This window comes from Aedes albopictus, chromosome 3 (genome assembly GCF_035046485.1).
Source record: "Aedes albopictus strain Foshan chromosome 3, AalbF5, whole genome shotgun sequence".
Lineage (NCBI taxonomy): Eukaryota > Metazoa > Arthropoda > Insecta > Diptera > Culicidae > Aedes > Aedes albopictus.
The window spans coordinates 270130620-270155293 of NC_085138.1; the positions used below are offsets into that span (position 1 = coordinate 270130620).

The following is a 24674-nucleotide window of genomic DNA, read 5'->3' on the forward strand; positions in this document are numbered from 1 at the left end:
TTCATGAATTTTTTTTGTAAACCAACACGGATTTTCAAATACTTGGGCGCAAACGCTTGCTTAGTGTCCCAGCTAACTCCCAATATGCGGGTTGCGACCTTTCGGTTTGCCAAAACCTTAGCCTCCAAACTTTTGTGGGGGCTTGTGCTTGAAAATCAGATCAATCTACGAACAAAATTGCGAAATCCGTATTTCATGAATTTTTTTTGTAAACCAACACGGATTTTCAAATACTTGGGCGCAAACGCTTCCTTAGGGTCCCAGCTAACTCCCAATATGCGGGTTGTGACCTTTCGGTTTGCCAAAACCTTAGCCTCCAAACTTTTGTGGGGGCTTGTGCTTGAAAATCAGATCAATCCACGAACAAAATTGCAAAAATCCGTATTTCATGAAATTTTTTAGTAAACCAACACGGATTTTCAAATACTTGGGCGCAAACGATTCCTTAGGGTCCCAGCTAACTCCCAATATGCGGGTTGTGACCTTTCGGTTTGCCAAAACCTTAGCCTCCAAACTTTTGTGGGGGCTTGTGCTTGAAAATCAGATCAATCTACGAACAAAATTGCGAAATCCGTATTTCATGAATTTTTTTTTGTAAACCAACACGGATTTTCAAATACTTGGGCGCAAACGCTTCCTTAGGGTCCCAGCTAACTCCCAATATGCGGGTTGTGACCTTTCGGTTTGCCAAAACCTTAGCCTCCAAACATTTGTGGGGGCTTGTGCTTGAAAATCAGATCAATCTACGAACAAAATTGCAAAATCCGTATTTCATGAAATTTTTTAGTAAACCAACACGGATTTTCAAATACTTGGGCGCAAACGCTTCCTTTGGGTCCCAGCTAACTCCTAATATGCGGGTTGTGACCTTTCGGTTTGCCCAAAACCTTAGCCTCCAAACTTTTGTGGGGGCTTGTGCTTGAAAATCAGATCAATCTACGAACAAAATTGCGAAATCCGTATTTCATGATATTTTTTTTGTAAACCAACACAGATTTTCAAATACTTCGGCGCAAACGCTTCCTTAGGGTCCCAGCTAACTCCCAATATGCGGGTTGTGACCTTTCGGTTTGCCAAAACCTTAGCCTCCAAACTTTTGTGGGGGCTTGTGCTTGAAAATCAGATCAATCTACGAACAAAATTGCAAAATCCGTATTTCATGAAATTTTTTTAGTAAACCAACACGGATTTTCAAATACTTGGGCGCAAACGATTCCTTAGGGTCCCAGCTAACTCCCAATATGCGGGTTGTGACCTTTCGGTTTGCCAAAACCTTAGCCTCCAAACTTTTGTGGGGGCTTGTGCTTGAAAATCAGATCAATCTACGAACAAAATTGCAAAATCCGTATTTGATTGAAATTTTTTAGTAAACAAACACGGATTTTCAAATACTTGGGCGCAAACGATTCCTTTGGGTCCCAGCTAACTCCCAATATGCGGGTTGTGACCTTTCGGTTTGCCAAAACCTTAGCCTCCAAACTTTTGTGGGGGCTTGTGCTTGAAAATCAGATCAATCTACGAACAAAATTGCGAAATCCGTAAATTTTTTTAGTAAACCAACACAGATTTTCAAATACTTGGGCGCAAACGCTTCCTTAGGGTCCCAGCTAACTCCCAATATGCGGGTTGTGACCTTTCGGTTTGCCAAAACCTTAGCCTCCAAACTTTTGTAACTACGGAGACTTATGGGGCTGCTCCGCAGCCACAGTGGCTCCCAATTACTCCCGGTTTCAAGCTCAGTAGCATGAGACCCCTCGAGCTGGGTCTCAGGGCCGGCATGCTACTCGGTAATCGGAGGGGCTTCGCGGACAAAGTATGAAAACCAAAGAGGATTCACATTCTTAAAACAATTTATTAAAGGTTCCTAGTGTGTCGTGTGGGTGTGGGTGTACATTTTTGTGTGGCGTGTAAGCGAGACGTGGACAATGGAAGGTGTACTCACTACCGTTGCTGTAGATGCTTCTTCGCTTCGTCGCTTTGGCCCACACGGCTGCTCCTGCAATACCGTGTGGCCGGTATTTCGCCGCCGGGGCAGCTTGGGAACGGTGAATGGCAGTATTTGTCGGGCTTAGGCCGGTACTCTACCGGCAGGGACCAGCGGGCGTTGCTGGGTGGTGTCGGGCGATCAGGCGTCTTCCCTCGTAGACACGATCGGCCGGCCGTGGCATGGCCACCTTGGACGGCCGAGAGGGGAACTCCTCCTTGACACTTAAGGCCACTGGCCTGAGGAGATCGTCCTGAATGGACGATGGCGAATCCTTGGCTATTAGGCTCGGAAGCCATATTGACTTCCGAGCCGCCGTGTGTTGACCGTTCTATTAAAACGGATACGAGGTCCTGTTACAAAGGAATTAGAGGTTTCCGTCAGGGTGGTCAAAAGGTGAATACCGGACCCAATTACCTGAACGGAGGCAGGCTAGCATCCCAATTCCCGCCCCTCAAAGGGGGGGGGGGGGTTATTCTATGAGCACTGCACTACACGAGTCTTAACACACGGACACCTGTTTCTTTTCTGGCCAAATCTTCTAAAAGTGAAGATGGCTGCGCCCATGAGCACTCATCTCTTAATTTCCCTATTAGATTCTGCCATCTTAGCGCTCTTTTCATGGGAGCTTTCTTTACAACCCTTTAGCAACGTTTTCTTATTGAGCACGGTACATAGTTCTCGCTAGGGTGTACCTGCTGTTATTTATAATCTAAAAACGTGAATTTTCTACAAACATAGACTCATACACACGAAAACCTAAGAATTGGAACCAACCGGTTACACTATCCACTTACCCCGATGAAAAAAATGTAAAAGCACGAAGTGATTTGCATTTTTTTTATTTTGTTTACCAAATCACCCTCGGCTCAAACGGTATTGTGGAAGTGTAACAAACAATACCAACAATAAAAACAAACAAAATAAATATTTACACTAATCGCGCGAAATCATAATAATACCATACACTACAATACATACAAATTAAAATAATAAATTAGTACAGAAAAGAATAAAATAATAAATTAAAACGTGCACTACCAAAACATTTAATCAATAATAAATAACAAAAATAGTCCCGAAACATGGGCAAACAAACATATTTACATTTTTACAAAAATCGCAGCAAAACAATTTTACAACCCTATTTACATTATATACATTTAGATCGTATTCGATCTTTCGCTTCAGTGTACCTCTTGCGAAGGCGGGATTCACCGGCGGGCAAAATGTCACATTGATCGATGAATCGATCGACGATCGATCATCGGTGACAGATCGCGAAACGTCACTCTTCGGGAAACGATCAGACGTCAAACATATCGGCATGATCAATGTTTTTGTTTACAGTGATCTTGGCGATATGTTGAACGATTTTAGTTCGATTTTCATTGAAAATGGGCCAAATTTTCAATGAAACAATCGGGTAAGTAATCAATGAATTAAAACATAACGAATCTAATTCGATTATGTATTTCTTCTAGGTGTGTTGGTGTCGGCGGTGGGATAACATCCCAAAGAGGGTTGGGTGTTTTGCTGCCAGAGCAAAATCTTCATGGCGAAGATTTGCCTGCAGTAAACCCTGTAAATCCCGGGAAATCCGTGCGAGCCATCTTGCATGATGCAAGATGCACTGCAGGTGAGTAAATTACGATGATTAAAGTGCACATAACTAATCAATTAAAAACGCAATCGATCACAACCAGTGATCGCAAAACTGACTCACGGGTCAACAATGGTTGACTAGTGGGGGTTTGGTTACCAGTCTGACCATAATGAGTGCTGGTTTAACTCCCCAGTTCCTGCAACAGAAACTTTTGATTGTGATACGTTGATCCACAATCCAATAAAGTGGAAAGTTGTCGTTATTCACAAATTTTCCACGAAAATTTTATGACACCTTTCCCACTAATAATGTTTCTCTTTATTTCTCTTTGCAGAACGATACCCTCAATGATTTCCCAGCAGGCGTAGGGACCTCAGCGGTGGAATTATGGGTGGAATTTGCGCACTGAGCTCCGAGGACCTAAACGGATGACTCCTCGCCAGCTCATGCATTCCGCTCCCGGCTTCCTGCCTGGTCCATTACTAGGCTGTTCCGGAAATACATTGTGTATGTTCTCATTGAGAAAAATAAAGACATTTACATGGATTTACGCGCCACAAGACCCTTCTGGTCTGGGCAAAATTGTCTAATAGAATTTGTTGAAGAAATTTACCAATCTGTCTCTGTCAATTAGTGACAGGTAAGTATGAGTGTGCTGCTTTTCCTTAACTTTCTAAAATATCACAGGTAAGTTTGATTTTGGTAAGTATTATCACAGGTATGTATAGTAAGTATAGTCGTATTATAATTTTAAAAATTGTCAAATTTTGGACGAACACGACAAATTAAAACTTTGAACCGAGAAGATTTCGGTAAATAGTCCTCTCGTTCAGGACCTCTTTTTTTAAATCATTCATGCTTTTAAAAATCCTAATCGGGTTCGCTTCCAGTGTGCGGTTTTAGGCATTCGTGCTAAGCACGGATCCCTGCCACCTCCCGTTGGAAAATCCTTAGATTTTCATACTAACCGATCCTCCGATTACCTTTCACGAAATTTACGTTGGGGGCGCCAATTGTAACCACGGAGACTTACAGGGCTGCTCCGCAGCCACAGTGGCTCCCAATTACTCCCGGGACAAGCTCAGTAGCATGAGACCCCTCGAGCTGGGTCTCAGGGCCGGCATGCTACTTGGTAATCGGAGGGGCTTCGCGACAACGTATGAAAAACCAAGGAACTTTCACATTTTTAAACAATTTATTTAAAACCTAGTGTGTCGTGTGGGTGTGGGTGTACATTTTTGTGTGGCGTGTAAGCGAGACGTGGACAATGGAAGGTGTACTCACTACCGTTGCTGTAGATGCTTCTTCGCTTCGTCGCTTTGGCCCACACGGCTGCTCCTGCAATACCGTGTGGCCGGTATTTCGCCGCCGGGGCAGCTTGGGAACGGTGAATGGCAGTATTTGTCGGGCTTAGGCCGGTACTCTACCGGCAGGGACCAGCGGGCGTTGCTGGGTGGTGTCGGGCGATCAGGCGTCTTCCCTCGTAGACACGATCGGCCGGCCGTGGCATGGCCACCTTGGACGGCCGAGAGGGGAACTCCTCCTTGACACTTAAGGCCACTGGCCTGAGGAGATCGTCCTGAATGGACGATGGCGAATCCTTGGCTATTAGGCTCGGAAGCCATATTGACTTCCGAGCCGCCGTGTGTTGACCGTTCTATTAAAACGGATACGAGGTCCTGTTACAAAGGAATTAGAGGTTTCCGTCAGGGTGGTCAAAAGGTGAATACCGGACCCAATTACCTGAACGGAGGCAGGCTAGCATCCCAATTCCCGCCCCTCAAAGGGGGGGGGGGGTTATTCTATGAGCACTGCACTACACGAGTCTTAACACACGGACACCTGTTTCTTTTCTGGCCAAATCTTCTAAAAGTGAAGATGGCTGCGCCCATGAGCACTCATCTCTTAATTTCCCTATTAGATTCTGCCATCTTAGCGCTCTTTTCATGGGAGCTTTCTTTACAACCCTTTAGCAACGTTTTCTTATTGAGCACGGTACATAGTTCTCGCTAGGGTGTACCTGCTGTTATTTATAATCTAAAAACGTGAATTTTCTACAAACATAGACTCATACACACGAAAACCTAAGAATTGGAACCAACCGGTTACACTTTTGTGGGGGCTTGTGCTTGAAAATCAGATCAATCTACGAACAAAATTGCAAAATCCGTATTTGATTGAAATTTTTTAGTAAACCAACACGGATTTTCAAATACTTGGGCGCAAACGATTCCTTTGGGTCCCAACTAACTCCCAATATGCGGGTTGTGACCTTTAGGTTTGCCAAAACCTTAGCCTCCAAACTTTTGTGGGGGCTTGTGCTTGAAAATCAGATCAATCTACGAACAAAATTGCGAAATCCGTAAATTTTTTTAGTAAACCAACACAGATTTTCAAATACTTGGGCGCAAACACTTCCTTAGGGTCCCAGCTAACTCCCAATATGCGGGTTGTGACCTTTCGGTTTGCCAAAACCTTAGCCTCCAAACTTTTGTGGGGGCTTGTGCTTGAAAATCAGATCAATCTACGAACAAAATTGCAAAATCCGTATTTCATGAATTTTTTTAGTAAACCAACACGGATTTTCAAATACTTGGGCGCAAACGATTCCTTAGGGTCCCAGCTAACTCCCAATATGCGGGTTGTGACCTTTCGGTTTGCCAAAACCTTAGCCTCCAAACTTTTGTGGGGGCTTGTGCTTGAAAATCAGATCAATCTACGAACAAAATTGCGAAATCCGTATTTCATGAATTTTTTTAGTAAACCAACACGGATTTTCAAATACTTGGGCGCAAACGCTTCCTTAGGGTCTCAGCTAACTCCCAATATGCGGGTTGTGACCTTTCGGTTTGCCAAAACCTTAGCCTCCAAACTTTTGTGGGGGCTTGTGCTTGAAAATCAGATCAATCTACGAACAAAATTGCAAAATCCGTATTTGATTGAAATTTTTTAGTAAACCAACACGGATTTTCAAATACTTGGGCGCAAACGATTCCTTAGGGTCCCAGCTAACTCCCAATATGCGGGTTGTGACCTTTCGGTTTGCCAAAACCTTAGCCTCCAAACTTTTGTGGGGGCTTGTGCTTGAAAATCAGATCAATCTACGAACAAAATTGCAAAATCCGTATTTGATTGAAATTGTTTAGTAAACCAACACGGATTTTCAAATACTTGGGCGCAAACGATTCCTTTGGGTCCCAGCTAACTCCCAATATGCGGGTTGTGACCTTTCGGTTTGCCAAAACCTTAGCCTCCAAACTTTTGTGGGGGCTTGTGCTTGAAAATCAGATCAATCTACGAACAAAATTGCAAAATCCGTATTTGATTGAAATTTTTTAGTAAACAAACACGGATTTTCAAATACTTGGGCGCAAACGATTCCTTTGGGTCCCAGCTAACTCCCAATATGCGGGTTGTGACCTTTCGGTTTGCCAAAACCTTAGCCTCCAAACTTTTGTGGGGGCTTGTGCTTGAAAATCAGATCAATCTACGAACAAAATTGCGAAATCCGTAAATTTTTTTAGTAAACCAACACAGATTTTCAAATACTTGGGCGCAAACGCTTCCTTAGGGTCCCAGCTAACTCCCAATATGCGGGTTGTGACCTTTCGGTTTGCCAAAACCTTAGCCTCCAAACTTTTGTGGGGGCTTGTGCTTGAAAATCAGATCAATCTACGAACAAAATTGCAAAATCCGTATTTGATTGAAATTTTTTAGTAAACCAACACGGATTTTCAAATACTTGGGCGCAAACGATTCCTTTGGGTCCCAACTAACTCCCAATATGCGGGTTGTGACCTTTCGGTTTGCCAAAACCTTAGCCTCCAAACTTTTGTGGGGGCTTGTGCTTGAAAATCAGATCAATCTACGAACAAAATTGCGAAATCCGTAAATTTTTTTAGTAAACCAACACAGATTTTCAAATACTTGGGCGCAAACGCTTCCTTAGGGTCCCAGCTAACTCCCAATATGCGGGTTGTGACCTTTCGGTTTGCCAAAACCTTAGCCTCCAAACTTTTGTGGGGGCTTGTGCTTGAAAATCAGATCAATCTACGAACAAAATTGCAAAATCCGTATTTCATGAATTTTTTTAGTAAACCAACACGGATTTTCAAATACTTGGGCGCAAACGATTCCTTAGGGTCCCAGCTAACTCCCAATATGCGGGTTGTGACCTTTCGGTTTGCCAAAACCTTAGCCTCCAAACTTTTGTGTGGGCTTGTGCTTGAAAATCAGATCAATCTACGAACAAAATTGCGAAATCCGTATTTCATGAATTTTTTTAGTAAACCAACACGGATTTTCAAATACTTGGGCGCAAACGCTTCCTTAGGGTCTCAGCTAACTCCCAATATGCGGGTTGTGACCTTTCGGTTTGCCAAAACCTTAGCCTCCAAACTTTTGTGGGGGCTTGTGCTTGAAAATCAGATCAATCTACGAACAAAATTGCAAAATCCGTATTTGATTGAAATTTTTTAGTAAACCAACACGGATTTTCAAATACTTGGGCGCAAACGATTCCTTAGGGTCCCAGCTAACTCCCAATATGCGGGTTGTGACCTTTCGGTTTGCCAAAACCTTAGCCTCCAAACTTTTGTGGGGGCTTGTGCTTGAAAATCAGATCAATCTACGAACAAAATTGCAAAATCCGTATTTGATTGAAATTGTTTAGTAAACCAACACGGATTTTCAAATACTTGGGCGCAAACGATTCCTTTGGGTCCCACCTAACTCCCAATATGCGGGTTGTGACCTTTCGGTTTGCCAAAACCTTAGCCTCCAAACTTTTGTGGGGGCTTGTGCTTGAAAATCAGATCAATCTACGAACAAAATTGCAAAATCCGTATTTCATTAAATTTTTTTAGTAAACCAACACGGATTTTCAAATACTTGGGCGCAAACGGTTCCTTTGGGTCCCAGCTAACTCCTAATATACGGGTTGTGACCTTTCGGTTTGCCAAAACCTTAGCCTCCAAACTTTTGTGGGGGCTTGTGCTTGAAAATCAGATCAATCTACGAACAAAATTGCAAAATCCGTATTTGATTGAAATTTTTTAGTAAACCAACACGGATTTTCAAATACTTGGGCGCAAACGATTCCTTTGGGTCCCAGCTAACTCCCAATATGCGGGTTGTGACCTTTCGGTTTGCCAAAACCTTAGCCTCCAAACTTTTGTGGGGGCTTGTGCTTGAAAATCAGATCAATCTACGAACAAAATTGCAAAATCCGTATTTCATGAAATTTTTTTAGTAAACCAACACGGATTTTCAAATACTTGGGCGCAAACGATTCCTTAGGGTCCCAGCTAACTCCCAATATGCGGGTTGTGACCTTTCGGTTTGCCAAAACCTTAGCCTCCAAACTTTTGTGGGGGCTTGTGCTTGAAAATCAGATCAATCTACGAACAAAATTGCGAAATCCGTATTTCATGAATTTTTTTTGTAAACCAACACGGATTTTCAAATACTTGGGCGCAAACGCTTCCTTAGGGTCCCAGCTAACTCCCAATATGCGGGTTGTGACCTTTCGGTTTGCCAAAACCTTAGCCTCCAAACTTTTGTGGGGGCTTGTGCTTGAAAATCAGATCAATCTACGAACAAAATTGCGAAATCCGTATTTCATGAATTTTTTTTGTAAACCAACACGGATTTTCAAATACTTGGGCGCAAACGCTTCCTTAGGGTCCCAGCTAACTCCCAATATGCGGGTTGTGACCTTTCGGTTTGCCAAAACCTTAGCCTCCAAACTTTTGTGGGGGCTTGTGCTTGAAAATCAGATCAATCCACGAACAAAATTGCAAAAATCCGTATTTCATGAAATTTTTTTAGTAAACCAACACGGATTTTCAAATACTTGGGCGCAAACGCTTCCTTTGGGTTCCAGCTAACTCCTAATATGCGGGTTGTGACCTTTCGGTTTGCCAAAACCTTAGCCTCCAAACTTTTGTGGGGGCTTGTGCTTGAAAATCAGATCAATCTACGAACAAAATTGCAAAATCCGTATTTGATTGAAATTTTTTAGTAAACCAACACGGATTTTCAAATACTTGGGCGCAAACGATTCCTTAAGGTCCCAGCTAACTCCCAATATGCGGGTTGTGACCTTTCGGTTTGCCAAAACCTTAGCCTCCAAACTTTTGTGGGGGCTTGTGCTTGAAAATCAGATCAATCCACGAACAAAATTGCAAAATCCGTATTTCATGAAATTTTTTAGTAAACCAACACGGATTTTCAAATACTTGGGCGCAAACGCTTCCTTAGGGTCCCAGCTAACTCCCAATATGCGGGTTGTGACCTTTCGGTTTGCCAAAACCTTAGCCTCCAAACTTTTGTGGGGGCTTGTGCTTGAAAATCAGATCAATCTACGAACAAAATTGCAAAATCCGTATTTGATTGAAATTTTTTAGTAAACAAACACGGATTTTCAAATACTTGGGCGCAAACGATTCCTTTGGGTCCCAGCTAACTCCCAATATGCGGGTTGTGACCTTTCGGTTTGCCAAAACCTTAGCCTCCAAACTTTTGTGGGGGCTTGTGCTTGAAAATCAGATCAATCTACGAACAAAATTGCGAAATCCGTAAATTTTTTTAGTAAACCAACACAGATTTTCAAATACTTGGGCGCAAACGCTTCCTTAGGGTCCCAGCTAACTCCCAATATGCGGGTTGTGACCTTTCGGTTTGCCAAAACCTTAGCCTCCAAACTTTTGTGGGGGCTTGTGCTTGAAAATCAGATCAATCTACGAACAAAATTGCAAAATCCGTATTTCATGAAATTTTTTTAGTAAACCAACACGGATTTTCAAATACTTGGGCGCAAACGATTCCTTAGGGTCCCAGCTAACTCCCAATATGCGGGTTGTGACCTTTCGGTTTGCCAAAACCTTAGCCTCCAAACTTTTGTGGGGGCTTGTGCTTGAAAATCAGATCAATCTACGAACAAAATTGCGAAATCCGTATTTCATGAAATTTTTTTAGTAAACCAACACGGATTTTCAAATACTTGGGCGCAAACGCTTCCTTAGGGTCTCAGCTAACTCCCAATATGCGGGTTGTGACCTTTCGGTTTGCCAAAACCTTAGCCTCCAAACTTTTGTGGGGGCTTGTGCTTGAAAATCAGATCAATCTACGAACAAAATTGCAAAATCCGTATTTCATGAAATTTTTTTAGTAAACCAACACGGATTTTCAAATACTTGGGCGCAAACGATTCCTTAGGGTCCCAGCTAACTCCCAATATGCGGGTTGTGACCTTTCGGTTTGCCAAAACCTTAGCCTCCAAACTTTTGTGGGGGCTTGTGCTTGAAAATCAGATCAATCTACGAACAAAATTGCAAAATCCGTATTTGATTGAAATTTTTTAGTAAACAAACACGGATTTTCAAATACTTGGGCGCAAACGATTCCTTTGGGTCCCAGCTAACTCCCAATATGCGGGTTGTGACCTTTCGGTTTGCCAAAACCTTAGCCTCCAAACTTTTGTGGGGGCTTGTGCTTGAAAATCAGATCAATCTACGAACAAAATTGCGAAATCCGTAAATTTTTTTAGTAAACCAACACAGATTTTCAAATACTTGGGCGCAAACGCTTCCTTAGGGTCCCAGCTAACTCCCAATATGCGGGTTGTGACCTTTCGGTTTGCCAAAACCTTAGCCTCCAAACTTTTGTGGGGGCTTGTGCTTGAAAATCAGATCAATCTACGAACAAAATTGCAAAATCCGTATTTCATGAAATTTTTTTAGTAAACCAACACGGATTTTCAAATACTTGGGCGCAAACGATTCCTTAGGGTCCCAGCTAACTCCCAATATGCGGGTTGTGACCTTTCGGTTTGCCAAAACCTTAGCCTCCAAACTTTTGTGGGGGCTTGTGCTTGAAAATCAGATCAATCTACGAACAAAATTGCGAAATCCGTATTTCATGAAATTTTTTTAGTAAACCAACACGGATTTTCAAATACTTGGGCGCAAACGCTTCCTTAGGGTCTCAGCTAACTCCCAATATGCGGGTTGTGACCTTTCGGTTTGCCAAAACCTTAGCCTCCAAACTTTTGTGGGGGCTTGTGCTTGAAAATCAGATCAATCTACGAACAAAATTGCAAAATCCATAATTGATTGAAATTTTTTAGTAAACCAACACGGATTTTCAAATACTTGGGCGCAAACGATTCCTTAGGGTCCCAGCTAACTCCCAATATGCGGGTTGTGACCTTTCGGTTTGCCAAAACCTTAGCCTCCAAACTTTTGTGGGGGCTTGTGCTTGAAAATCAGATCAATCTACGAACAAAATTGCAAAATCCGTATTTCATTAAATTTTTTTAGTAAACCAACACGGATTTTCAAATACTTGGGCGCAAACGGTTCCTTTGGGTCCCAGCTAACTCCTAATATACGGGTTGTGACCTTTCGGTTTGCCAAAACCTTAGCCTCCAAACTTTTGTGGGGGCTTGTGCTTGAAAATCAGATCAATCTACGAACAAAATTGCAAAATCCGTATTTGATTGAAATTTTTTAGTAAACCAACACGGATTTTCAAATACTTGGGCGCAAACGATTCCTTTGGGTCCCAGCTAACTCCCAATATGCGGGTTGTGACCTTTCGGTTTGCCAAAACCTTAGCCTCCAAACTTTTGTGGGGGCTTGTGCTTGAAAATCAGATCAATCTACGAACAAAATTGCAAAATCCGTATTTCATGAAATTTTTTTAGTAAACCAACACGGATTTTCAAATACTTGGGCGCAAACGATTCCTTAGGGTCCCAGCTAACTCCCAATATGCGGGTTGTGACCTTTCGGTTTGCCAAAACCTTAGCCTCCAAACTTTTGTGGGGGCTTGTGCTTGAAAATCAGATCAATCTACGAACAAAATTGCGAAATCCGTATTTCATGAAATTTTTTTTGTAAACCAACACGGATTTTCAAATACTTGGGCGCAAACGCTTCCTTAGGGTCCCAGCTAACTCCCAATATGCGGGTTGTGACCTTTCGGTTTGCCAAAACCTTAGCCTCCAAACTTTTGTGGGGGCTTGTGCTTGAAAATCAGATCAATCTACGAACAAAATTGCGAAATCCGTATTTCATGATATTTGTTTTGTAAACCAACACAGATTTTCGAATACTTGGGCGCAAACGCTTCCTTAGGGTCCCAGCTAACTCCCAATATGCGGGTTGTGACCTTTCGGTTTGCCAAAACCTTAGCCTCCAAACTTTTGTGGGGGCTTGTGCTTGAAAATCAGATCAATCTACGAACAAAATTGCAAAATCCGTATTTCATGGAATTTTTTTAGTAAACCAACACGGATTTTCAAATACTTGGGCGCAAACGATTCCTTAGGGTCCCAGCTAACTCCCAATATGCGGGTTGTGACCTTTCGGTTTGCCAAAACCTTAGCCTCCAAACTTTTGTGGGGGCTTGTGCTTGAAAATCAGATCAATCTACGAACAAAATTGCAAAATCCGTATTTGATTGAAATTTTTTAGTAAACCAATACGGATTTTCAATTAGTCAGTCTCAATCGCTTCGTTAGGGTCCCAGCTAACTCCTTGTGGGTCGATTATGACCTTTAAGTTAGCCAAAACCTGAACCTCTAAAGATTTTCCTAATTTCTGTAGTTAGCCTCCAATTTTGCATGTCAGTGCCTAACGAAATTTTGGTTTTTTCTTCTATAATTGGAAAAAAATAAGATAAATTAAAAGTTTTTATATGTTTTCTAATTGGAAATTATCCAATCTTCCGACTGGCGTACTCGGTTTTGCCCCAAAAAGCCCCAAACAGTTAGCCTCCAACGATTTGTAGTTAGCCTCCAAACTTGCATGCAAGTTACTATGGAAAAAATGTTTTTCGTTTGTAACTCGTTATTTTTAAGAAAAATTCAAAGTTTTTATATGTTTTCCGATTAGAAATGAGCTGATCTTTCGATTGACGTCCTTGGTTTTGCCCTACAATGCCCCAAAAAGTTAGCCTCCAACGATTTGTAGTTAGCCTCCAAAAACCCTACAACAGCAAATTATTTTTGGAGGCTAAATGGAGGCTAACTACAGACCGCTCAATTGATGGACCTTTTTCTATGGTTTCTTCACACACTTTAACGTAATAGTAACGTACTAATATTTGCATGTTTTAGACCGTTTTACATTTGCACTAATCGTTACTAACAATTGATTTGACAAACTCTACAATCTACACACGCGCGCACTACTACTCTGTTCAAATATCACGATCGGAAAAGAAAGTCGGAGAGGAAGCTCTGAGCTTTTTATAGACGAGTCAAACATACATTTAACATTCTTCACACAAGTAACATAAAATTACATTGTATGCACCTTTAATGCCGGAAACATGAACGAACACCCTATTTTTGCTGGCTCCATCTGTGAGTGAATAACGATTGACCCAGTTATGTTTTGGCCTGACAGCTCAAACTGTTATACGAGTAGGTTGTCACCCAACCAGTGTGGAACATGAGAGAGGAGAAACGCTCTACACTCATCGAGCCGCTAAGTGTAGCCACTGCTCCCTCATAGTGTTAGTGGGCGAAATATTTGAAAAGGGCGTGTTATTATGGCATGAATATTTTGGGACAATAATCGGGAAAAAGGTATTTAAGGAAAATTCGAGGGAAAACTAATCTTGTGGTGGAGCTACAAGTGAAATATGGAACCGACGGTTACAGTTTACGAAGAGATTTGTGCCCTCGCAATCGTGAGTAGGTGCCAAAGTCGGCCATTGTGGCGGCCATTTTGGGATTCTATTAAGTCTGTCCTTAATGTCAATTGATGGGTTGTTGACACCTATCTGACGTTGCAGTTATTGAATGTTGTTCGCTAACTGAAACGTAAACATGTTGCAGTTATCGAACGTCTGCCGTAAACGATCAATGCGCTGGCGCGTTTAATATTGAACGACCATTGACGTATGTGGATTAGCCTTACTATTCATAATCATGATGAAGACCGCGAAGTGTATTTTAATATAACTAGTGGATCATATCACCTACCAAAGGTGGCTCCAAGCTTACCCTGCCCTACTAACAAATACTCCTTCCCGAGACAACTGTGGGGATGCTGTGGATTCATTGGTTCTCTGTGCAACTTTGATTGTTCTAGACAATCACAGAGTAGCAAAAACGATGTGTTCGGTTATCTTGGCTTTGCTTTGCAAATTTTCATAACTTTTTTATACGTCAATCAAAAACGCGAAAATTTTGACCAACCAAAAACCACGTATCCGTTCGTCAAATTTTGAGCGAGATTGAATAAGATTTCTGCAAGCTATGGAACTTTTAGTAAAGCTTGATAGTTTATTATACAAAATTTCAATACTCTGTATCTCAAAGAAAATTGGATGAAATGATTTCAAAATATTTTGTGAGAACACTAAAATATGAACATTTAATACGCAATCTTGTTAGGGTTAATTTGTTTACTACAAAAAACATGAAACATCTGTTTATGGAGTTGACTACACAGATAAAAATAAAGAGATTTACACGTCATGTAAACTTCAGTTTAGTCATGTAAACTTAGTGTTATGATGGTTTACATGAAATATCATGTAAATTTGTGTTATATGTCATGTAAACACACAGAGTCATGCTGAATTACATGACATATAATGAAAGTTTACATGATATTTGATGACTTTTACATGACATGTCATGTAAACTTCTGTGATATCCCACGCTCCAATCATGTGCATCATATGTCACAGAATTTTACACTCTTTTTTCGATCTGTGTAAATTTATAAATTTACCATATTTTGCACATATAATCATGCCAAACATTTTCCACTCACAAAATTGCATAAATTGAACGAAAATCGCATAGAACCTACTCTGCATAAGTAGTTTAGTAGGTGTTGTGGCAACGCAGAACAGCTCGACCGACTTAACTAGCGGTCAGCATTCGAGTGGTAGTATGTCAGTGTTTCATCGACCGAACAAATACTTTGATGAGTTGCAATTATTGAAAACAAAAACAAGCAGAAACAGTAGCGAGAAGTTTTAAGAAACTAAAAGAAAATAAGAAACAAAACAAACAGCGCTTCAATCCTTTGTTAAGAAGGGAACCAATACCCTAAGGGCCAATTTCTTCACCCTGGCTTAGGCGTTAAGCCAGGTTTAAATATGTGGGTAAGCCTGGCTTACGAGTTAAGCCGAGAATCGGCCCTAAATCTTTTAGATTTAGATTGTCGTGCTGTTACCGTGTTTTCCAAACTTCTTTATCATATTTTTTCCCAGTTCTTCAGTTCTAGTTTGAGGGCATATTCTGAGGCCCCACAAAATAGTTCTGGGCCTAGGAAAGGGCTAGGAAATATTGTATGTTGCTTTCACAGTAAAACGCGCCACCAACTTCCAATGGGAGCTCGGAATCGTCGCACCATCTCTAGTGGTGCTTGTGTTGGTGAAATCGGAGAAAAATCAGGCTCCCGCTTGCTGATTGGTTGGCGACGACGCGTTCGACAAGGCGCAAAAGCTAATCAAAGGTTGCTTTGGTAATCACGTTGTTTACCCCTAATAAATTACCATGCGTCTTCATCAGCTGCACTGCACCAGAGAACATATTTGACACATTCTACGGGCCCTGTATCATCAATACCAATTTTTCAAAGTTGAATTTTGGCATATTTCACATTTTTATAACATTCTACATTACTCTTGTCGTCCAAAAAAGTATTCAACGTGATAATAATGTAATAATATATATTTATTAAACGACGATTAAAATTAACAATAAAATCGTGATTTTAAGGCATTGAGGCACACTATTCATCAAAGCTGCCGTCTTTTAAACACCAACGCACTGATTTTTCAAAAGTCTTCCATCATTAACAGATGAATGTATGTAGATTTTTGAGCATACACAAAAAAATTAATCGTAATACTACACTCTTAAGTATGGTTGGTCAAAATATAGGTTTTTAAGCATTGTAACGCCACAGAAAATCAACCTTCATGAAATACATACATTCAAATACAGAACAAGTTCCAAATATAAAATTTTGTGTGGTATTTGTACTCCAGAATATCTTTCAAATGAAACTAAAAGAAAATTAATCGGATTACTGACGCCTGAGTTTCGCCAGGTTGAAGTTTGCGGTGGACAAACGTAATTCTATATTCAAAACAATTTGCTTCTTGTTGTGTATGAGTCTCTTTTGAGATATCATTCATAAATTGCGTACCAATAGGGCCCGTTTATGATCTAGTGGAATTGAGGGTAATATGAACACCCTAAGCGTTTGTGGTCGTTTCCAATAGAAATATGACAAAATCTTTATTTTTCACCCCACAATATCGTAGATGGCAATATATTCAAAGAGTTCTGGAAGAAAATATTAATAAAAAATACAGATTTCTTACATTATTTTCGATTACAAAACATGCAAAACATACAAAACATGCAAGAGTCATGAAAAATAGTGTGGGTAAAATGAACATTCGATGGGGGTAAAATGAACATGTCTTCAAAAACAAGTTTAAATGTATAATTTTGATATATTCAAGTGTCGGCCAACAAATTTAATACAAACTTTATATGCTACACTTTTAAAACTTTTATATATAATTTGGAATGTGCTGGAATAATTATTTGTAAAAAATGTAGTAAAACAAGCAATTTTTCGAATAAAAATCTTATTTTATGAGCGAAAAATACTTTTTTTCTTAATTTTTTGCACTAGTTGTGTCAAAATATGTGCTATAGATTTCAAAATACCGAGTTTGCACAAAATTTAAAAAAATGGGTAAAGTTGGAACCAGCTGTTCATTTTACTCCAAGTCGTTCTGGTTTTAAAGTTGTTCGAAAAATTGTATTGAAAGCGTAACCTATTTTTTTTTTCAACTGAATATTATCTTTTGGAAGTACATTATTGGAATATGAAATCACACATGTCATAATTTGCGAAAAATATACGAATTGACCTTAATTCAGATAAGCTCAATTTTATTGTTATTGTTATTGTTTATTTTAACTTGAAATTTAGAAAGAGGGAAAAACCCCTTTGAGTGATTTCGGCATTTCAAAAACGAATAAGCTCAATTTTACATCAGAGCATATTTTTTGTGTGGTTTTTGATATTTTCGTCATAATCAAGTGGTTTATTCAATTTTTAAGTTCAAGATCAGCAGAAGTATAATGTTTTACATTATCACACAGCATCCTTAACGTGCAGAAATACGCTAATAGCTGTAAAACAACACCCTGTTCATTTTACCCCCCCCCCCTCCCTGTTCATTTTACCCACTATTCCCCTACGTACTCTTGAGAGACGGTGGAGGAGGTGATTGGCCAAAATTTTCAAACTTCTAAAATTGTGATTGTATTGCGATCTTGTAAGTTTCCATTTTTTTCAAAAAGTATTTAACAAAAGAATTTTTCAAAACGTATTCTACAAGCTGGAAACTTCACTTTGAACATATTGTATTCGAATCAAATTGTAATCAAAGACCAATATATTAGTCACCAATGATCAAAAATTGATTTGATTTGATTCACTTATTCCCAAGATATAATAGTTAATTGAACGACAGTAAAAAAAGATGTATTCTGCTTGAAGCACTCCGTATTGTTGTAGAGCAAACCAATCAAGTCTAAATTTGTAGCAATTACAGATAGCAAGAGGATAAAACTACTAGTCATAATTTGAAAAAAATTGATAAAAATTTTACAGAGTTAGGGCTTGTTAAATATTTTCCAGATAATTAATAAAATAGATAAATATGCAGTAAAAAGATTAAATGAAAATGCGAAACTGACAGTTCGACTGATTTTCACAATGATCACATATTTGGGTCGGAGCTGGTTCCGTTTTTGTTCGTTTATTGCGAGTCAGGGCCAGATCCAGGTTCACAGCCGAAAATACAATCAATACTTTCTTCTAAACCGCATTGATTATCATTATTGGTTTTGCATCTTCAATTATTGTAGTAGGTGTGCAATAGGCTGTCCCAAAAAATATCGATGTTCGAAAAGTCAAGGTGCTCAACCCTTAAATGAAAGATATGCATATTTGAAGCATTTTTGTAGAACATTTCGATTTTCGAAAAATGCGATTTTTGAAAAATGATCCTTTTTCATGGAAATTCTCAAAAAAAATCATTATTTCATAATATTTTTTAAACTTCTGATTTTTTTTTTCAATATTTTGATTTTCAAAATTTGATAAAAAAAATACACGCACATTTTTTTTTTTCAACTATGTTAGTTTTATCTGCGCAGTTAGAGCAAACATACGATGGTTGCTCGCCGCGTGACGTGAAAATCGTTGTCGGTGACTTGAACGCGTAGGTAAGAAGGGAGGAAATGTACAGACCGGTAATCGGGCGAAACAGCCTGCACGCCGTATCGAATGATAACGGCCAGCGATGCGTAAACTTTGCAGCCTCCCGTGGTATGGTAGTCCGAAGCACCTTCTTCCCTCGCAAAGATATCTACAAAGCCACCTGGAGATCACCCGACCATCAAACAGAAAACCAAATCGACCACGGTTCTAATCGACGGTAAATTCTTCTCGGATATAACCAACGTCCGCACATACCACAGTGCGAATATAGATTCGGATCACTACTTAGACGTTATATGCATGCGCTCAAAACTTTCGACAGTTATCACCACGCGTCGAAGTCGAACGCCGTGGCTCAAAATTGAGCAGCTGCGTAACGTAGAAGTGGCTCAAGACTACGCGAAGCAGTTAGCAGTGGCCCTACCAACGGAAGAGCAGCTTGGCGCAGCTACACTTGAAGATGACTGGAGGGACATCCGATCCGCCATAGGTAGTACCTCGGCTACAGCACTAGGCTTCGCGACTCCGAATCACAGAAACGACTGGTACGACGGCAAATGTTGTTCACATTGAAAAACGAGAAGAATGCAGCATGGGCGAGAATGCTTCAACACCGTACGAGAGCGAATGAGGCACGTTACAAACAGGCGCGGAACAGGCAGAACTCAGTCTTCCGGATGAAGAAGCGCCAGCAGGAAGAACGAGATCGCGAAGCGATGGAAGAGCTGTACCGCGCTAAAGACACACGAAAGTTCTACGAGAAGCTGAACCGCTCGCGCAGAGGCTTTGTGCCACAAACCGACATGTGCCGAGATAATCACGGGAATATTCTCACGAGCGAGCGTGAGGTGGTCGAGAGGTGGCGGCAGCATTACGATGAGCACGTCAATGGCGACGTTGCAAGTACCGAAGGTGGCGTGGTAACAGATCTAGGAGTATGTGCACAGGACGAAAGGCTTCCGGCCCCTGACTTCCAAGAGATTGGGGAGGAGGTTGGCCGGTTGAAAAACAACAAAGCCGCTGGAGCAGATCAACTACCAAGCGAGCTTCTAAAATACGGTGGAGAAGAACTGGTGAGAGCACTACACTGGGTCATTACCAAGATTTGGGAGGAGGAAGTATTACCGGAGGAATGGATGGAAGGTATCGTGTGTCCCATCTACAAAAAGGGCGACAAGTTGGATTGCGGGAACTACCGCGCGATCACACTACTGAGCGCTGCCAACAAGATACTCTCTCAAATTTTATGCCGCCGTCTATCACCGATTGCAAGAGAGTTCGTGGGGCAATATCAGGTTGGATTTATGGGTGAACGCACTACAAAGGACCAGATGTTCGCCATCCGCCAGGTGTTGCAGAAATGCCGCGAATACAACGTGCCCACACATCACTTGTTCATCGATTTCAAATCGGCGTATGATACAATCGATCGAGAACAGCTATGGCAGATTATGCACGAATACGGATTCCCGGATAAACTGACACGGTTGATCAAGGCGACGATGGATCGAGTGATGTGCGTAGTTGGAGTATCAGGGACACTCTAGAATCCCTTTGAATCTCGCAGAGGGTTACGGCAAGGTGATGGTCTTTCGTGCTTGCTGTTCAACATTGCTTTAGAGGGTGTAATTAGGAGAGTGGGGATAAACACGAGTGGAACGATTTTCACAAAGTCCGTTCAGCTGCTTGGTTTCGCTAATGATATTGATATTATTGCTTGTAAATTTGAGACGATGGTGGAAACGTACATCCGACTAAAGAGTGAAGCCAGACGAATCGGATTAGTCATTAATGTGTCGAAGACAAAGTACATGATGGCAAAGGGCTCCAGGGAGGAATCACCGCGCCCGCCACCCCGAATTCATATCGACGGTGATGAAATCGAGGCGTTTGAAGAATTCGTGTACTTGGGCTCACTGGTGACCGACGACAACGACACCAGCAGAGAAATTCAGAGGCGCATTGTGCAGGAAATCGTGCTTACTTTGGACTCCGCAGAACTCTACGATCGAATAAAGTTCGCCGTAACACGAAGTTGACTATCTACAAAACGCTGATTAGACCGGTCGTCCTCTATGGGCACGAAACATGGACCCTACGTGCAGAGGACCAACGCGCCCTTGGAGTTTTCGAACGGAAGGTGTTGCGTACCATTTACGGCGGAGTGCAGATGGAAGACGGGACTTGGAGAAGGCGAATGAATCACGAGCTGCATCAGCTGCTGAGAGAGCCAACCATCGTTCATACCGCGGAAATCGGGAGGCTACGGTGGGCGGGTCACGTCATTAGGATGTCGGATAGCAACCCGACTAAAATGGTTCTCGAGAGTCATCCGACTGGTACAAGAAGACGTGGTGAGCAGCGAGCTAGGTGGGTCGACCAAGTGGAGGACGATCTGCGGACCCTACGCAGAGTGCGGAACTGGAGACAAACAGCCATGGACCGAGTGGAATGGAGGCGGCTACTATGTACAGCAGAGGCCACCCCGGCCTTAACCTGATCGGTAAGGTAAGTAAGTAGTTTTATCTGTACGCGTCATTTCTCTAAAACAGATTTAAAATATCTTGTTTAGAAGCTGAGATATTATGTTTTTAGTGAATGGACAATATTTCAAATATATGCAAAACTTTGTATACTTGGAATATTATAAGGTCTTTGTGAGTATTATAGAGTCTAATGTAAGTATATTGAAAAAAGTTAGAGGCTTGAAATAACAACTTTACTAGTTGAATAGTCCAGTTAATTGAAATGATTTTTTTAGAAAATCGAAATGTTCTACAAAAATGCTTCAAATATGCATATCTTTCATTTAAGGGTTGAGCACCTTGACTTTTCGAACATCGATTTTTTTTTTTTGGACAGTCTAGTGCAACATAATAAAGGGATAATTTAACTGCTAATATGTAAAACATCTTGCAAAACATTCTCTAAAAATTGCGTTTATATTTTAAAAATATTTGTTAATTTGTTGCCAGACAAGGACGAATACTGAAGGCTATGAGTGAAATTGGGTGAAATTTTAAATCGATTGTTACGTTTTGTCTCAGTCCCGGTCGCGCAAAACGTGGAATGTAGGGTATGTGTGCCATCATTAATCTCACGCTCCCATATTCATCCTATTTGAAAATAAGCGATTACGGCACCGATTGATTCCGTTCTTTTTCCGTGCTCACTTCTAACAAAAAATACAAAAATACAAAACAAACAACGCTTCAATCCTTTGTTTTTCGTAGGATGAAAATGGGAGCCACATGCTTAATAAGGGAACCAATACCCTATTAGACTGACACAAATTTCGATTTTATCTTATGTAATGAACTGATACGTGAAGTAGTTTGATTCGTCTGGACTATTTTTAAAGAACCTTGGAATAGTTTATACAATTTCAAGGAGGTTTAAATTATGGATACAGTGCATAGTTACTTCACACTGCTAATAACTAGTGTGATGGCTGTAGATATCAAGGACTACACTTCAGGACAGTTTGGATGACTCTGAATGTCCCAAACTTTACTTTGAATAACGGGTATGACTACATACTGAGTAGTTTGTTTGGTCTGGAATATTCTAAAAGAATGTTGTAATGGTTGGATAACAGTTCATTGCTAAAACGAAGGTACAGGGGATGGCCAAAATGTTTGGGATAGGCAACTTTTTTTTCTCTCCCAAAAAAGTTCAACATGCTATAACTTTTCATAGAGCGCATCAAAAAATCTCCAATTTTGACTGTTTGTCAACCAATTATATGTGCATCATTGGTACAATTTTGGGCTCGATTGATTAATATTTCGCAAAGTTAGAACCGTTCGGGTAAAACGCTTTTTTTAGACAACTCATTTTTGACCTGTCATATCTCGAAAACCAGTGGACCGAATTGAATGAAATTTTGAACGTACCCTAACAATATAGGAATGCTTCACAAACTATTAAAACATAAATACTTTTTAAACGTTGAAAAAAGTTATTATGGATTGACACTTTTTGGATTTTTCTCGAAAAAATGTAATTTTTTTACATCAATGTCAATAAATTTTCGTGTTGATATCCAAAGATTTTTCACTTCTGTTCTCAAACTATCTCTAATCAGATATATTAGAGCCTATTTAGATTGAAGGAAGAACACATTTAATAATTTTTGTGTGGTATTGTAAATTTGACTTATTTTCCTCTATATGGGTAAAAATTTCAACCCGGTATAACTTAATTTGTCGTGAGAAAATATTACATTTTATAACGTCGTATTAAGTACCAATATATTGTTGATAAACGTTAAAAAATTCATTCAATTCGGTTCACTGGTTTCCAAGATATGACAGTTCAAAAATTAGTTGTCTAAAAAATAGTGTTTTACCCGAACGGTTCTAACTTCGCGAAAAATTAATCAATCGAGCCCAAATTTGTACCAATGATGCACATATAATAGGTTGACAAACAGTCAAAATTTGAGATTTTTTGATGCACTCTATGAAAAGTTACAGAATGTTGAATTTTTTTGTGGGATAAAAAAAGTTGCCTATCCCAAACATTTTGGCCATCCCCTGTAGGTGTTAATGACTAAATTCCAGAAAGGGTTGGACGACCCCGAACGTCCCAAAAGTATACGTTAAAGTAAATTAGTTTTGCAGTAGGTCCGGTAACACTAGTTTACAGCATTTTTGAACTCGCTAAGCTGATCATCGTTTTTGGTGTAGAATCATGTATCATTTTTGTATGGTGAGATGATCAGTTCTCCATTTCTGCAATGAAATGGTGCAAACAGCGTGGGTTATATGGTTTCTTGCCTAATTTGATGCTGTTTGAGCAAAACTTTGGGTAACTGTGTTGTTGAAGTTGCAAGAAATAAATAATACAACATCACAGTTACCCAAACTTTTGCTCAAATAGCATCAAATTAGTCTAGAAATCATATAACCCACGCTGTTTGGACCATTTCATTACAGAAATGGAGAACTGGTCATCTCACCATACAAAAATCCAGCTCACTACTTTCAATCTAGTACTTCACAGATTGCTTCCTATTCCAAGCACTCGATGCTCGAACACTCCGGGTACTTGCATGCACCTTCGATGATAATACAGGTCTCGTGCCCGTAGAGAACTACCGGTCTTATCAGCGTTTTTTCCATAATACATTTATTGCGAGGATGAATCTTTTTACGAGTATAGACCCAAAAGATGATTTATACAATTCCAAAGGATTCATAGGTAATACAGGGGATGGCCAAAATGTTTGGGATAGGCAACTTTTTTTCTCCCACAAAAAAAAAAATCAACAGGCCGTAACTTTTAATAGAGTGCATCAAAAAATCTCAAATTTTGACTGTTTGTCAACCTATTATATGTGCATCATTGGTACAAATTTGGGCTCGATTGATTAATTTTTCGCGAAGTTAGAACCGTTCGGCTAATACACTATTATTTAGAAAACTCATTTTTGAACTGTCATATCTCGGAAACCAGTGAACCGAATTGAATGAATTTTTTAACGATTATCAACAATATATTGATACTTAATACGACGTTATCAAATGTAATATTTTCCCACGGTGAATTAAGTTATACCAGATTGAAATTTTTACCCATATAGAGGAAAATAAGTCAAATTTACAATACCACACAAAAAATACTGAATGTGTTCTTCCGTCAATCTAAATAGGCTCTAATATATCTGATTAGAGATAACTTGATAACAGAAGTGGAAAATCTTTGGATATCAACACTAAAATTTATTGACATTGATGTAAAAAAATACATTTTTTCGAGAAAAATCGAAAAAGTGTCAATCCATGATAACTTTTTT

General features: G+C 40.2%; 2 protein-coding genes across 3 annotated transcripts in view; both read left to right on the plus strand.

The window, feature by feature from the left end:
* LOC109433216 (anoctamin-4) overlaps nt 1–24674 on the plus strand; it is a 133551-nt gene that overhangs the window by 81722 nt on the left and 27155 nt on the right. The window lies entirely within an intron of this gene.
* On the plus strand, nt 19493–21390 carry LOC134291111 (uncharacterized). Its single transcript, XM_062858429.1, has 2 exons — nt 19493–20169; nt 20200–21390. Exons 1-2 carry the CDS (start codon nt 19552–19554, stop codon nt 20419–20421), a joined length of 840 nt encoding a protein of 279 aa, XP_062714413.1. The 5' UTR covers nt 19493–19551; the 3' UTR covers nt 20422–21390.